This window comes from Plecotus auritus, assembly GCF_963455305.1.
Source record: "Plecotus auritus genome assembly, chromosome: 7".
Classification (NCBI taxonomy): Eukaryota; Metazoa; Chordata; class Mammalia; order Chiroptera; family Vespertilionidae; genus Plecotus; species Plecotus auritus.
The window spans coordinates 2,045,362-2,060,859 of NC_137774.1; the positions used below are offsets into that span (position 1 = coordinate 2,045,362).

General features: G+C 65.1%; 1 protein-coding gene across 3 annotated transcripts in view; it reads left to right on the forward strand.

The window, feature by feature from the left end:
- The window catches only part of CYTH1 (cytohesin 1), a 53,917-nt gene that overhangs the window by 26,972 nt on the left and 11,447 nt on the right, over positions 1 to 15,498 (forward strand). For 2 of the 3 annotated variants that reach the window (XR_013961257.1, XM_080681402.1), the window contains exons 2-6: positions 8,884 to 8,966; positions 10,108 to 10,172; positions 13,646 to 13,712; positions 13,910 to 14,028; positions 14,601 to 14,681. Coding sequence is in view for 2 of the 3 variants with exons in the window: in XM_080681402.1 (XP_080537528.1) it covers positions 8,884 to 8,966; positions 10,108 to 10,172; positions 13,646 to 13,712; positions 13,910 to 14,028; positions 14,601 to 14,681 (415 nt within the window). In the remaining variant the exon portion in view is untranslated. Of the gene's footprint in view, positions 1 to 467; positions 1,011 to 8,883; positions 8,967 to 10,107; positions 10,173 to 13,645; positions 13,713 to 13,909; positions 14,029 to 14,600; positions 14,682 to 15,498 lie in introns of those variants that run through there. The other variant, XM_080681403.1, reaches the window with a different exon arrangement.

Genomic DNA, 15,498 nt, shown 5'->3' on the forward strand with positions numbered 1-15,498 from the left:
TACGGCCGGGGTTATGGGCGCTGGCCCCGCGCAGGGGGAAATCCCCGTGTAACTCCCGGCTTTACGCGGGGGCCTGCGCCTGGGGCCCCAAACGTGTGCGTGGCGGCCCTCGTCACCTCACCACCACGCTCTCCGCTGTCGTCAGGGGTCTTGTCACTGGCCATCGCCCAGGGTTGTCCCAGGTCCCACGGAACCAGACTGGGCTGCAGTGTGACGTTGCAGCCTCTGGCCGGGCCGCAGAGCCGTTGCCCCGGCGCGGAGACGCCAGCACACCGGGCAGCGGAGGCATGGCCTTTCGGAGGAAGGCCGGAGCCCCCGGGGGAGTGGGGCCTGAGCCCTCAGAGCCGGGAGCGGGGACTGGGCAGCAGGCGGTCAGGCCGCGGCCTGCTGACGCGAGCAGAGCACGGAGGGGCCTTGTGCCGCGGGGTGGCAGACAGCCTGCTCTCCGTAGAAGTCCCCGCTCGTGAGGGAGGAGGCCCTCCAGCAGGGTTAGCGTCTCCGTCTCCGTCTCCGGTGCAGCCAGCAGGCTCCGCTTCCAGGGGAGAGGGGCCAGGCAGCCTGGGAGCAAGTGCGGCCGGCGCACCCCTCCCCCGCAGGCGGTGGGGAGCGTGGGCCGGAGGAGGGGCGGCCATAACGGCATTCATGGAAATGAGCCTGCGAGGAGCCGAGCAGCGCACACTCCGAGTGAGTGCCAGCCGGCGGCAGCCCCGCACCACGCCGCCGTCTCCATCTCCGCCCGCACCTCCCCGCCAGCCCGGCTCCCTTTGCTGGGCTTCCGCGCAGCTTTTGTTTCCTCCGCCGCCTCCACCCTGGCTGAGCTGGCACACATGCCGTGCCGCTCCCTCGCTCCCTCCACCGGGCGCCGCGGGAGCGCCCAGAAGCCCGGGGCTGCGGGGCCGCGGGGCCGGCCCACCATGGGCTCTGAGGCGGACAGCTGTGACCTGCCCCGGCTTTGACGTCGCTGCCCTGGGCTGCCAGGACCCTGGGGCCGCAGGAGAGGACTCGCCAGGGTAAGAGGTGGCTGGATGGCCGGGGGCCCATGGTGTGGGGCATCCTGTGGGGCGCGGGGACCCCGCTCTCTCGCCCTGCCAACCTGCCGCCCAGGAGCCCGGAGCTCCGTGAGCAGGGCCCCGCCCGGCTGCCGGTTCCTCCTCTGCTCTGGCCCCCGAGGGTTTCCACCAGCTCCTTCCGAGCGATGTGCAGGCACTCGGGGTGGCTCCTTTCAGGCCTGAGATTGGAACAACTGCTAACCAGGGTCTGAGGTCCGGCTCGGTGAGGTTAGGGCGCCCGGGGCACGTTGAGGGGAGTCTCCCTCGGCCCGCTGCAGGAGTTTGTTGTGGGTGAAGGACGGGGACCTGACCGGGGTGGAGAGCCCCTTTCTGCTGCACGTGGGGAAGGAGCGGGGCGTTGGGTTTGGTCCTGGGGTCCCTTCGGCCGCTGTGCAGAGGAACAGGCTGCAGAGGGCCAGCGCGCAGCTGAGCTCTAGGAGCGGTAAGGCGAGGGACTGACCGCCTGACCCCGAGCCTCTGTTCTGGGTGCGGAGGCTGCGTGCTGTGAAGGTGATCGCAGCTGGCACAGGCCTGCAGGCCCTGGAGGAAGGGGCGCACGGGGGTTAGGTTTGGGGGCTGGGAATTCCGGGCGTTCCTGAGAGGTGAGGGGGTGAAGAGGTGAGGTGGGGAGGAGGGGGAGGAGGAGGGGGAGGAGGGGAGGAGGGGGAGGAGGGGAGGAGGGGGGAGGTGAGGAGGGGAGGAGGTGAGGGGGGTGAGGAGGGGAGGAAGTGGGGGGGTGAGGAGGGGAGGAGGGTAAGGAGGGAAAGAGGGGGAGGGGGGAGGAGGGGAGGAGGGGGAGGGGGGAGGAGGGGGAGGAGGGTGAGGGGGGGAGGAGGGGAGGAGGTGAGGGTGAGAGGGGGAGGAGGGTGAGAGGGGGAGGAGGGTGAGGAGGTGAGGAGGGTGAGGAAGGGAGGAGGTGAGGGTGAGAGGGGGAGGAGGGGAGGAGGGGGAGGGTCTTCGCAGGCTGTTGCCTTGTTCTCTTCGTTGGAAGCAGATGCTCGCTTTGTTTTTAAACCACTTACACTTTTAGGTAACGTTTTATGACGTAGTTTCCTTCACTGTCTTGAAATTTGACCTCATTTCCCGTTGGCTGGCTGCTTATGCCAACCAAGTCCTGGGCTGCTAGCATTTATCAGGTGGGACGTACTGCTCCCTTTTCTGCGGTGGGTGAAGGGTAAGGTGCCCGCTCCGGGAGACAGCAGCGGGGGCAGGGCTGGCACAGGCCTCGCGTGCTCGGGAAACGGCGGGCGGGTGGTCCCAAGGCCACGGGGCTGCCTAGTGCCAGGGACCCTGTGCAGGGTCCCCCCTCTCCCCGGGCTCTCGGCTGGGAGCGCGAGGCGGAGCCGGTGGTTAGCACTTGGGAAAGTTTCCTTGCCCACGCCGAACATGCTGATGAGCCTGGACCGTGCTTCCTGCGAGGGGAGAGCGGGGCTCTGCGTGGGAAGAATGTTAACTAGAAGAGTCTAAGCATGCCGTCGGCGACCTGCTGGGCGGCCGCTCAGTGAACGGCAGCGCTCACTTAACTCCTCCGGCCCTGGCGCGGGGACGTGCTTGCCCGGCCTCTTGGGCGTGGATTGGGGCGAGACAGTGCTGTTGCACCCTACACCAACATCGCAGCGCAGGTTCCTGGGGGGGAACCGAGGCGAGCAGAAGTCAGAAAGTCAGGGCGTCGCTGCTTAATTTGTGTTTATTTTTAATTATAAACTGCGCGGAACATAAAATACGCCTTGCTTAGGGTCCAGGTCAGCCGCGTTAAATACACTTCCATTACTGTCCAATACACTTATGCTATGGCCAGAACTTTTTTATGAAATTGGAACTCCGTCCCCCTTAAACAATGCCAGTCCCCTCCCCCGACCCTGGCCCCACCATCCTCGTGCTGACTGTGGATTTGACGGCTCCAGGTCCCGCGTGAGAGTGCTGACTTCCCTCAGCATCCTGGCCTCGGCCCACCACGGTCCCAGGGTCAGACTCTGACCTCGTTGGGGCTGAGGAACATGGCGGAGGTGTGAGAAAGGGTGGCTGTGGTTCTGCCTGGGAGGAAGCAGGTGAGGTTTCCCAGAGGCAGCAGAGCAGCACGCTGCCCCTGCACTGGCCCAGGTTTGGGGCTGCGGTCACATGCCTTTGCCATGCCCCCCCCCCCCAGCTCTGGCCTGGCCAGCTCCCCAGGCCTGTCCCTGAACCCCAGGCTCCCGCAGAGTCCTGCAGCCTTTTGCGTCACGGACCCTGTTGCTTTTCACCTGGAGAGGCTCTGAGGCCTGGTTGGTTCTGTCTGGAGCTCCGACCCCACACGCGTGTCTCACACCAGTGGGAATGCAGTTTTGAGGAAGTTTGCTGAACATTTGTATGTTTTTCAAGCCTGAGTGCTTTCTAGTCCTTTGACTTTTCACACTGTTAGTCCCTGGGGTTTCCCGGGAGACAGGTGACTTACCCACAGGGCGGGGCAGGGCGAGGTGATGACAGGGGCCGCTCGGCCAGGAAGTCCGAGTGCCGAGCCGGGACCAGCACTCCCCAGGCTGGACTTCTGTGTCGGCAGGCGCTTTGATCTTCCGATCTTCGGGGGGCGGGGGGACACTGCCTTCCCCCTGGACAGTCCCCACATCTGCCCTCTTGACCAGAGCTGTTTTTAAATGGCCATTGCCCCTCGGGCAGAGGCCCTGGGAGAGCAAGGTGCTGGCGAGCAGGGTTCTGAGCTGGGTTGAGTCCTCAGTCTCATCAGATGCAGCCCTGTACAGGGGCAGGTGGGCAGGGCGCAGTGTGTGGGCAGGTGGGCAGGGCGCAGTGTGTGGGGCAGGTGGGCAGGGCCTGGGCGCAGTGTGTGGGCAGGTGGGCAGGGCGCAGTGTGTGGGCAGGGCCCGGGCGCAGTGTGTGGGGCAGGCCGTACCTCCTGGGCTGGGGGGAAGCTGAGCCAGGTGGTCCCTCCACTGGGGAAAGGTAAGGCTTTCTGGGCTCATGGCCTCTGCTCACAGCGTGTCCCCCCAGCGCTGGGTTCAGTCTGGACCCTCCTCCATGGAAAGGAGGCCTCTGAGGTGGGTGACAGGACGTTGGATGGTCGTGGCGGAAAAAAGAAGGCCCCTGTGTCTTTCCAAGCCGGCAGAGGGCCCTCGTGTGGCCGCCGACCTCAGTGGTGTCGTGGACTCTTTCGCTCAGGCCCCTGGGGTGGAGGACAGACAGAGCGGCCCGTGTGGGTTGGCAGCGGCCCGTGCTCTGCTGAGCAGAAACTGCTGTCAGAAGACCCACGTTTGCATTTGCACGTGAACTTCCTGCGGGTCACTGGGCACCTGCTGGGGCACTGAGCAGGGAGAGTGGGCAGGAGCCTGGATTGGCAGCATGTGCTGCACTGTTCACGGGCCGCCGGCTGCAGGAGGCCTGTCCCTTTAAGGCAGCTCCTTTGTATGCACGGCGTGGGGCACATTTCAGCTCTGGGTTTCTGCCACCGGTGAAATCTGCAGAGCAGCATTTAAATAAAGAAGCAAATAGAAGCTTCCTTGTGTGGCTTTTCTGTTCACAGCGGAACACATGGCCCTTGTGTGGGCCCTTCAGTCGTCCTCATTAAGTCGGAACCCTGCGAGGGGCCGGCACCAGGCTGGTCCCCGGCGAGAGCAGGACACCTTGTAAATCAACCTTGTACACGCGTCCCGAGGCCGGGCCCTGGCCCTGCTCCACGTCCTCTCGCGGCTGCTGCCCCACGTTGCCGTTCTTTTCGAGAGAAGAGGGCTCAGCGGCCTTCCTGCCCCGGCGCGTGGCGGCAGCACGTGGCGGTCGGGAGGAGGAGTGTGTGGCTCTGCCATCTGGCCCGTCAGCCGGGCCTCTGCAGTTTAACCCTCGTGGCCACGCAGGAAAGCCACGGCGTGGGCGGGTGCACTTCTCGGGTCCGAGTCGGTGTGGTTACCGAGTCCCCGCTCAGGCCTCCTGTCCCGCTGTGGCTCCGGGCCGCTCCCCGCCCTGCAGCCAGAGCCGGGAATGGTGTGGCCCTGCCCGTGGAGTCTCCCCGTGGGCCGTGTGAGCGGGAAGAGGGGATGTTGCGTCGATACGTTTACGCAGAGGAAACCCGTTGGTTAAAACGGTAGATGTTGTTTCTCATCGCTACGTTCCTTTAGAAAAATGAGATCTTTTTAAAAAGCCTTTAGGACCCAAAGGCAGCAGCACTGGCTGAAGGTGACTGCGTGTGGAGGGAAGAAGATTCACGGCGGTGAGGTGGAGGGCACGCACCTGCGCCAGGGAAGTGACGCATTGTCTTGTCACCTCCGACGGCACTGCGGGAAGCCTTTCTGTCCGGCCCCCACCACGCTGCGCCGCTGCCCGGGACCGCCTCCACGGTTCGCTTTCTGTTAACGTGCACGCTCCCGAATGCCTTTCTAGCAAGTCTCCGGAGCTCTCACACCCTCTCCTGGGCACCGCTGATGCTGATCCGGCCGGGGCTGCCAGACTTTACATCTCTCCTTTTTAACAAAGTATGTTTTTCTTGGTTTTTAGAGAGGAAGGGAGAGGGATGGAGAGCTAGAAACACCAATGGTGAGAGAGACTCATGGATCGGCTGCCTCCTGCATGCCCCCCACTGGGATGGAGCCCATAACCCGGGCCTGTGCCCTGACTGGGAGTTGAACCAGCAACCTCTTGGTTCCTGGGTCGACGCTCAATCCCTGAGCCACGCCGGCCAGGCCAGACTTAATATTCTCACCTCACTGATCTGTCAGAGTCAGAGACCACCTCCTGACGTCCTCCATCTCCTCCCGCTCTTCCTCCCGCTCGCCGTGCGCACTTTCCGTTTATCACCATGTCCGCTTCCTTTGTTTTCCCCTCTGAAACTCCATACCCATGGCTACCGCCTGGATCTCCTGTCTGATCTGGCACCCCACCCGGAGGAAGCCACGGGGCCTCCCTGCCCTCGCGCTGTGCCCGCCCCGGCTCACACCTCTGCCTGCTCCTCCTCCCCTTTGGCGTGCTCCTGGGCGATGGCCTCCCTTGTGTTCTGTAACCCCCAGCCTCCAGGTCGTGTCCACAGGGGACTCGGAAGTTACCTTGTGCACAGCTCACGACAAGGACCCGCATGCCCGCCGGAGCCACGCTCTGCGCCCGGCTCCCTCTCGGGAGCTGTGCCCTCCTTGCCTCGCACCGCGGCTCCGGTGCCATGGCATGCCGGCTGCCATCCATCCCGGGCTGCCTGCCGTTCCGGATTTTCCTGTTTCCCAGGCAGAGGTGCTCTGTGGCTTGGCTCGCGGGCCTCGGTTGTAATGTTGGGGAGACGCCGTGGGAGCTGACTCGTTTACATCAGGCGGCCTGCGGTAGCCTTGGTTTCGGCACGGCGCCGGGTTTCGGTACCCCGAGCCGTGCCTTTTCGTTCTGTTGGGAGAAGACCGTGTGGTGCCTCTCCTGTCAGATCCCCGCAGTGCTCCCCGTCACCGTGTTCCCGATCATCCCGTCCGATGGTGTCCGGCGCCCACGGGCTTCCTGTGCTGACCTCCCCACCCTGTGAGCCTGTGTCCTCCTCGGGGGCTGGGGACGGCCCCATCCTGTGGACACAGCCTCTTCCTGGGGTTCGCAGGAGCTCACCTTTCTGAGTCCTCGTGTGTCTGAAACGCGTCTGCTTTGCCCTCCTGCTTGCTGAGGATTGATTCTGGGGTCAGCGGTTTTGGCGAGAACTTCGGAAGCCGCCTCCCTCCCCCCCCCACACACACACTGTCCTCCAGCCGCCCCCCAGCCAGGTGGGCCTTCTCTCCTCCTCGGGGAGACTCCGCGGCCCCAGTTCCCACGCTTGCTGCTGCGCACAGTGGGTCCAGCTCCTTTGGTTTCGCCTGGGGACAAATACCTGTGCACAGAAAGCCACCGCCGTGTGCCAGCTGGGACGATGAGGCAGGGCGTCTGGGGCACCGCAGCCTGGACTCCCCGTCCCCCACGGCAGCTCTGCCCTGCAGCCTCGCACGGGCCTGCGTCCTCGGCGGGGCGGAGCTCACGGGGACCTGACTGCACATCAGCGGCTTCAGAACTGAAGCCCGATCACTCGTGACCGTGTTCTGTTCCCGTGGCTGTGTGCTGTCCGGAACCCCCGGAAACAGGTTTCTTAAAGGGGACCCTGGTCTCCCCGTGGGCCAGGACCCCTCCAGGCCTGGCAGGCGCTTGGGGGCGTGGTGTTTCTCTGGTGGCCTTTGGCTGATGGAGGTGATTCGTTATTAGCCCAGCATCCTCCCGAGGCAGCGTGGGGACGCTCACCCCGAGTTCTCCGGGACACGTGCGGGGCGCAGCGGGGCTGGCCTGGGACCCTGCACTGGGGAAGCCACGGTGAGCTCCGTGGGCAAGGGCCACTGCTGACCCTCAGGAAAGCGACAAAGTGCGGGGTGGCGCCCGGAGCCTGCGGCCTTGCTGGGAGGGAGGGCACGGGGTCCCGCGTGTCTCGCTGTGGGCTTTTCTAGAGAGGCGAGGGAAGCGGGAGAGGGAAGGCCGGCGGTTCCGACGCAGCCATGAGCCTGCAGCGGGTGCGCGATGTTTATGGGACGCGGGGGGGGGGGGGGGGGGGGCGGGGGGCGTGGGCTGGGGGAGCACCTGTCCTGTGGTGGGTGGGTCCCTCTCGGCCGGCTGCCCTCACAGCCCCGTCCGCCGTGGTCCCTTCTCGGGGCCCCTGTGAGAGCAGGACAGTACACGGCAGGCCCGGTGGCCCTCGTAAGACATTCAAGCGAGGACCTGCTATTTCACACCAAGACTGGGTGCACCTCACACAGCACAGCTCACACTGGACTCGTCACAGTCGAAGCGCTTAGCAGCCACGCGTGGCCCTCGGCCACACACCGTGCATTAGCTGACCCACACAGGCGCCTGCCTGGAGGACAGAGGCGCCGTGCCCAGCGGCCCGCGCGTGTCCGTCCCCGAGGGCGGAGCCCCCGCTGAGCTGCAGGCCCCAGGCATGGCGCAGGCGCTGTTCGCGTGGGGCCGTCCTCCCCACAGCAGCCCGGAGGGCGAGGGCGGCCCCGCGGCCCGTGATGAAACGGGCGCACAGTGGGCCGACGTGTGCGGTGACCTAGTGGGTGGGGGTGACCCGGGGCTGCTGGTGCCCCTGCTCCCTTCCCAGACCACATGCTCCCCAGCGCAGGGCGCCTGCTCCCCCTGGACGCGGAGGGCTGGGCGGGGAGCTGCGGGGGCAGGGACTGTGCTCAGGGTGAGCGCGGGTCAAACAGCAGGCCAGCTGGGGCGGGTCCGAGCGGAAAGAGGCCACCAAACCCGTCCCCCGGCACAGCGCTGGCCTCAGTTGGGGGTGTCCTTCGAGGGTTGTTCTCTGTACGTGCGCAGCCTCTCTGCCCCCAGAGGCACCCAGCCTGCGGCTTTGCCATCCCCCCACCTGAGTGTGTCACGGGTCATTCCCGGGGAGCTGGACTCGTGGGGGGCCAGGCTAAGAGAGATTAGTTAACCGGGGCCTGAAGCACCACTGTGGGGGGGCAGGGGCCGTCTCTGCTCCCCTCCCTTCCCGCTAGCCTCACCTCCCCCTCCCCCTCCCCTCTTTCTCCCCTCCCCCCTTCCCCTTACCCTCACCCCTACCCTCCCCCTCCCCCTCCCCTACCATCACCCTACCCCCACCCTCCCCTCACCCTCACCCCCACCCTCCCCTCACCCCCACCCTCACCCTCACCCTCCCCTCACCCCCACCCTCACCCCCACCCTCCCCTCACCCTCCCCCTCACGCTCCCCTCACCCCCACCCTCACCCCCACCCTCCCCTCATCCTCACCCCCACCCGCCCCGAGGCAGCCTCTCCCTGGCCCTTCAGGCAGGGTCCTCCGTGGCCTGGGCTGCGGCTTGGCGGGAGGACAGCTTTCTCACGCGTCCGTCCCCCCCGCCCCCCGCAGTGCCCAGTGACCTGACGGCCGAGGAGCGGCAGGAGCTGGAGAACATCCGGCGCCGGAAGCAGGAGCTGCTGGCCGACATCCAGGTAGGCACGGCCGCGGGGGGCGGGGGGGGGGGGTCCCCGCAGTGTCTGTCCCCCACTCACAGCGCCGGGCAGAGGGTGGGTGTGGGGAGTCCTTGCGTGGCCGGCGGGGAGGGGTCGGGCCGGGAGCGGCTCGGGCTCCGCGGCAGCGGGTGAGGCGGTGCCAGGGCGCAGTGGACCGCGTGCGGCCTGGCGCTGCCGCCTCCTGGGCCAGTGGCTTCCGTGCCAGCATCTCGGTCCCTTGAGCTCAGTTTCTTCGTCTGTGAGACCCGCGGGAAGACGCCTGCGGACGGGGGGCCGGCGCTGAGCTCCTGCTGCTCCCCGAGTCCGCAGGCAGCCCCGGCCCCCTGGTCACTCAGCCCCCGGTCAGGCAGCCCCCCGGTCGGTCAGCCCCCCAGTCAGGCAGCCCCCCGGTCAGGCAGCCCCCCGGTCCCTCAGCCCCCCAGTCAGGCAGCCCCCCATCAGGCAGCCCCCCGGTCGCTCAGCCCCCCAGTCAGGCAGCCCCCCAGTCGGTCAGCCCCCCAGTCAGGCAGCCCCCCGGTCAGGCAGCCCCCCAGTCAGGCAGCCCCGGCCCCGTGGTCGCTCAGCCCCTGGTCAGGCAGCCCCCCAGTCAGGCAGCCCCCGGTCAGGCAGCCCCCCGGTCGCTCAGCCCCAGGTCGCGAGCGGTGCTGCTCTGGGTCCTGGGCGGAGCCGCCTCGGGGCTGTGGGCACCGTGCGCAGGTGGCAGCGCTGGGCGGCGGGGGGTGCAGAGCGCAGACCCCAGCTCTGCTGGTCAGTGTCGTGGTCGCTGCCCTCTCTCTGAGCCCGTTTCCCGCTGACGCTGGGAGAGCCTTGCCCCGCGGTGACCCTCCGGCTGGGCCCGCTCACCTGCACGAGGAGCGGGAGGCAGAGCCGGGGCGGGGGGGGGGGGGGCGGGGGGCTGCCTTCCCTTTGCTGCGTGGCGGCCGAGTTGGCCCCGGAGGCCCCGGCCTCGGTCCTGTGAGAGGCGGCCGCTGGCGTGCTCGGCCTGCGGGCAGCTGCGGGAGAGGAGGGCCGCTCGGGCATGCCGTGCTGTGGCTTCACGTGGCTTCAGTTGGCTCTGCGTTGGACTGAGCGCGGCGGGACTTGGCGGGAGGACGCGGGTGACGGGCTGTGTGTCTTGCAGAGGCTGAAGGATGAGATAGCGGAAGTGGCCAATGAAATCGAAAACCTGGGCTCCACAGAGGAGAGGTGAGTGTGCCCCGTGGCGGCGGGGGTGGCGCGGCTTCCCGCACACACACCGGCCATGGTCGCGCAGGTCCCGCGAGCGCGTGCAGTGCGTGGCCGCCTTGCTGTTCCTCCCTCCGTGGGACCCGAGGAGGCGAGGGCGCGGGGCGGTCGGGAGGGTTGACTGGAGAACTGCCAGTCCCGACCCTTCGTGCCCTCGCTCTTGCGGGAGCTGCCTGCTCTGTCACTGTGTGAGGAGCTGCCGTGGCCGTGCGGGCCCATGGCGAGCTGTTGGCACTTCCTGACGCTGACCTGGCCGCGAGGATGAGGAGTCCCGTCACAGGGCGAGCGCGGCTGCGCTTTCTTCCCGCCACGGGGAACGTTGGGAATGAGAGTGGTTTGAACAGGGAACGTTGGGAATGAGAGTGGTTTGAACAGGGAATGTTGGCGATGAGAGTGGTTTGAATGGGGAACGTTGGCGATGAGAGCGGTTTGAATGGGGAACGTTGGCGATGAGAGCGGTTTGAATGGGGAACGTTGGCGATGAGAGCGGTTTGAATGGGGAACGTTGGGGATGAGAGCGGTTTGAATGGGGAACGTTGGGGATGAGAGCGGTTTGAATGGGGAACGTTGGGGATGAGAGCGGTTTGAATGGGGAACGTTGGGGATGAGAGCGGTTTGAATGGGGAACGTTGGGGATGAGAGCGGTTTGAATGGGGAACGTTGGGGATGAGAGCGGTTTGAATGGGGAATGTTGGGGATGAGAGCGGTTTGAATGGGGAACGTTGGGGATGAGAGCGGTTTGAATGGGGAACGTTGGGGATGAGAGCGGTTTGAATGGGGAACGTTGGGGATGAGAGTGGTTTGAATGGGGAACGTTGGCGATGAGAGTGGTTTGAATGGGGAATGTTGGGGATGAGAGTGGTTTGAATGGGGAATGTTGGGAATGAGAGTGGTTTGAATGGGGAACGTTGGGAATGAGAGTGGTTTGAATGGGGAACGTTGGGAATGAGAGTGGTTTGAATGGGGGGACGTTGGGGATGAGAGTGGTTTGAATGGGGAATGTTGGGGATGAGAGTGGTTTGAATGGGGAACGTTGGGAATGAGAGTGGTTTGAATGGGGAACGTTGGGGATGAGAGTGGTTTGAATGGGGAACGTTGGGGATGAGAGTGGTTTGAATGGGGAACGTTGGGGATGAGAGTGGTTTGAATGGGGAACGTTGGGAATGAGAGTGGTTTGAATGGGGAACGTTGGGAATGAGAGTGGTTTGAATGGGGGGACGTTGGGGATGAGAGTGGTTTGAATGGGGAATGTTGGGGATGAGAGTGGTTTGAATGGGGAACGTTGGGAATGAGAGTGGTTTGAATGGGGAACGTTGGGGATGAGAGTGGTTTGAATGGGGAACGTTGGGGATGAGAGTGGTTTGAATGGGGAACGTTGGGGATGAGAGTGGTTTGAATGGGGAACGTTGGGAATGAGAGTGGTTTGACTGGGGAACGTTGGGGATGAGAGTGGTTTGAATGGGGCGCTTGAATGGGGCGCCCGGGCCGCGTCTAACTGCTGGATGCGTACCGGGCTGTCTCTGACTCACGCAGGGCTGTTTTCAAGCCTGACTCCCCCTGGCTCAGTCTGCTAGGCTTGGAACGCATCGGGCAGTGCCAGTGGGTCGGGGAGGCTGCCCGTCCAGGGGCCAGCTCGCCACTCAGCCTCTGGGTGTCAGTTCTAGCTCGCGCCTCCTTCGCATTTTTTAAAAGCTGTAGCTTAAAAGAAATGGATACATTGGAGCTCATCAAATGTACAGTTTCTGTTCTTAAAAAAGATACTGTACAGACAAGGAGCACATATTTGCAATACTTGTATTTGAGCATTTGCATCCAGAATATATACCAGTACATAAAGAATGCATACAACTTGAAAAGAAAGACAGTCCAAGTAAAAAGTGGGCAAAAAACTTGAAAAGACACTTTCCCCAAGAAGCTGTGTGCAGTAGACACATGGGAAATGCTCGCCACCATTAGTCATAAGAGACCCACCCGGACCTGCCGCGGGCTGCCCTCCGCTCCCAGGTGGCCGAGGGAGAGCCTGGCGGCCTCCTGTCGGGGGCGGGTGAGGAGAAGGGGCAGCCACGGGAGCCAGCACTGTGGCCGTCTCTCATGTTACACGGGACCCCACACTGCGCCCAGCAGAGCCACATGCAGGTGGTTTACTCGGGAGAGGAAGCCTTGTGCAGGGCGGCTCAGAGCATCCTGATCTAAAACGAGAGGCCCAGTGCACGGATTCTGGCCAGCCAGGCCCCGGATCGGGGCGGATAGGGGCGGGCCTGGCGGGAGGAGGAGACAGCGGGAGGTTGGCCAGCCTGCCCGAATCGGGGGCCCAATCATGGCCGGTCGGCTGCGGGGAGGGGCCGAGGGAGGTTGGCTGGCCAGCCCCACCCCCAGTTGGTGTCGGGGGAGCCAATTGGGCACAGAGCTGGCTGGGGGGAGGGGCCACAGGCTGATTGGAGTGGTGGGGGCTGATCGGGGGTGGAGAAGGGCTGTGGGTCATGGCAGGCCGTCCCCGCCCAATATGGGATGGGGGTGCCAATCGGCGGTCAGCAGCCTGGGGTAGGGGCATGGGTGGTTGGCCAGCTGGCCCTGCCCCGGATTGGAGTCGGGGGGGGGCGTTGATTGGAGGTGGAGCTGACTGGGGGGAGGGGCTGCAGACCTATAGGATTGGTGGGGGCTGATCGGGGGCAGGTCGGCTGTGGGGAGGGGCCACAGGTAGTTGGCCAGCTGGCCCTGCCCCTGATCGGGGTGGGGGGACTGATCTGGGGTGGGCTGGGTGGGAGGAGGGGCTGCAGGAGGTTGGCCGGCCGGCCCCACCCCCTATTGGGGTGGGGGGGGCGATCAGTGGCGGGGCCACCTGGGGGGAGGGGCTGCAGGAGGTTGGCCAGCCGGCTATTGGGGTGGGTGGGGTGACCAGGGGCGGGGCCAGCCAGGAGAGAGCACAGTGGGGTTGGCCGGCTGGCCCCGCCCCCTGATCTGGCCTTTGCTGGCCGCAGTGGGCGTCATAGCGACCGGTCGTTCTGGCCGTTACGGTGTTCCGGTCGCTGGCTTTTTGTATATATAGATAGCCCAAATGGAAATAGTTCAGTGTCTACTGGCAGGAGAGGGGCCGAACAGCTGGGGGTGACTTCTGCTTCTTGGGGGACAAACGTGTGAAGACTGGCTGGTGGGGAGTTGCACAACTTAGCAGGCTGCTGGCCGCCTCGGGACACTAGCCTGGGTGTCGTGTGTGGCGTGGGAAGCAGAGGTAAGGAAGTTCAGAGGCCATGTGAAGCAGCCCCGAGTGGAGGAGCGCGAGCAGGCCCGGGCGGGCGGGGCCTCCAGGGTAGATGGCACCCTGTGCTCCCGGCAGGCCCCTCAGAGCCCGCATCACTGCGAGCGCCTGGGCGTCACGTGGGCCTTTCAGAGCCTCGGGTGCCGGCACTGACGTGGCTGCTGGGGCTGTTTTACAGGAAGAACATGCAGAGGAACAAACAGGTGGCCATGGGCAGGAAAAAATTTAACATGGACCCTAAAAAGGTAAGGGAGGACGCGTCCGAGCCCCGGGCTCTCGGGCACCGGCTCCGCTCACCCACCGGGTGGGCCCGGCGCTGTCGGCAGCAGGTTCATCACCCACTCCCCCGCGTCCAGGGCACCACACCCTCGTCCCGTGCCCTCCGGCTTCCTTTCTAGATGTTTCTGGGGTGAGCGTCACTGAGTCCTCGTTGCGGTTTTAGGGGATCCAGTTCTTGATAGAGAACGACCTGCTGAAGAACACCTGTGAGGACATCGCCCAGTTCTTGTATAAAGGCGAGGGGCTCAACAAGACGGCCATCGGGGACTACCTGGGGGAGAGGTGAGCCGGGGCCGGGAAGGAGGCCGGAGGCCCGAGTTCCACGGAAAGCCTCGGAATGCTGGCTTCTCTTTTCACATGTTTTATTACTGGTTTTAGAGAAAGGGGGAGGGAGAGGGAGAGAGAGAGAGACGTCGATGAGAGAGACGTCCATCGGCTGCCTCCTGCACACCCCGCACTGGGGATGGAGCCCGCAACCTGGGCGCATGTGCCTTGACCTGGCATCGAACCGGTGACCTCTTGGTTCATGGCTCGACTCTCAACCACTGAGCCACGCTGGCCAGCTGAGAATGCTGGGCTCTTGATGAGTTTGCCCTGAGGCAGCAGCATCCTCACGGGCTGAGGGGCATGGCCCTGGGGCAGCAGCCGTGTGCCGCGGAGTGAGGGTGCCTCGTCCGCTCTGCAGGCTCCGTCTCCTCTGCCTCCCCCCTGGGCCACAGGAGGCACAGCTCGGGGCGTGGAAACTGCCCGGCTGGGGGTGGGGGTGGGGGTGGACGCCCTTGGACTCCAGGGTCTGACACCTGCCTGCCCCGCCCCCATCCTCCCCCAACCCCGTGTCTTGTTTTTCTTGATAGAGACGAGTTTAACATCCAGGTTCTCCACGCGTTTGTGGGCCTACACGAGTTCACCGACCTGAACCTGGTCCAGGCGCTGCGGTGAGTGCAGGCGAGCGACGCCTGAGCGGGGCCAGGTCTCAGCTCCTGCCTCCCAGGGGCACTGCCTCCCAGGGGGCTCTGTGGGGGGGGCACTGCCTCCCAGGGGGCTCTGTGGGGGGGGCACTGCCTCCCAGGGGGCTCTGTGGGGGGGGGCACTGCCTCCCAGGGGGCTCTGTGGGGGGGTACTGCCTCCCAGGGGGCTCTGTGGGGGGGGGCACTGCCTCCCAGGGGGCTCTGTGGGGGGGGCACTGCCTCCCAGGGGGCTCTGGGGGGGGCACTGCCTCCCAGGGGGTTCTGTGGGGGGGGCACTGCCTCCCAGGGGCACTGTGGGGAAATGGCAGCGCTGGGGTTGTGGGAACCGGAAGTGCCCTAAGAGAAGCCCTCTGCAGGCGGTGACTGGGACGATGGGGGTGAAAGTGAGAGAACCACGTTGTGTCCTGAGGGCAAACTTGGCAAACCCTCCCCTCGGGTTCTTCAGATAATGTGCTTTCTGGAGGTGGCCGTGTACGTAACACTGGAAGTCTTTCCTAATTTCCAGTCAGAAAGCACTTTAATTTAGCCCGGAGTAGGAAGTGGGTACCTGTGCACTTCACTTTAGAAGAAGTGAACGTCACTTTTCACTAAACCTGATGGTTTGTGCTGAGGAATGACCGGGGGCGGGGGGGGGGGAGGTTCTCCCTGCCGCGGGGCAGCCTGCCTGCCTCCTATGCTTCGCTGAGCGGACGGGGCAGCCGTGGCCACGGGCCTCGGGCTCACAGGGCCACCGTGGGCGGGAGAATCGGCCTGCACCCGCCCCGTGCCCCGTGCCCCGTGCTCC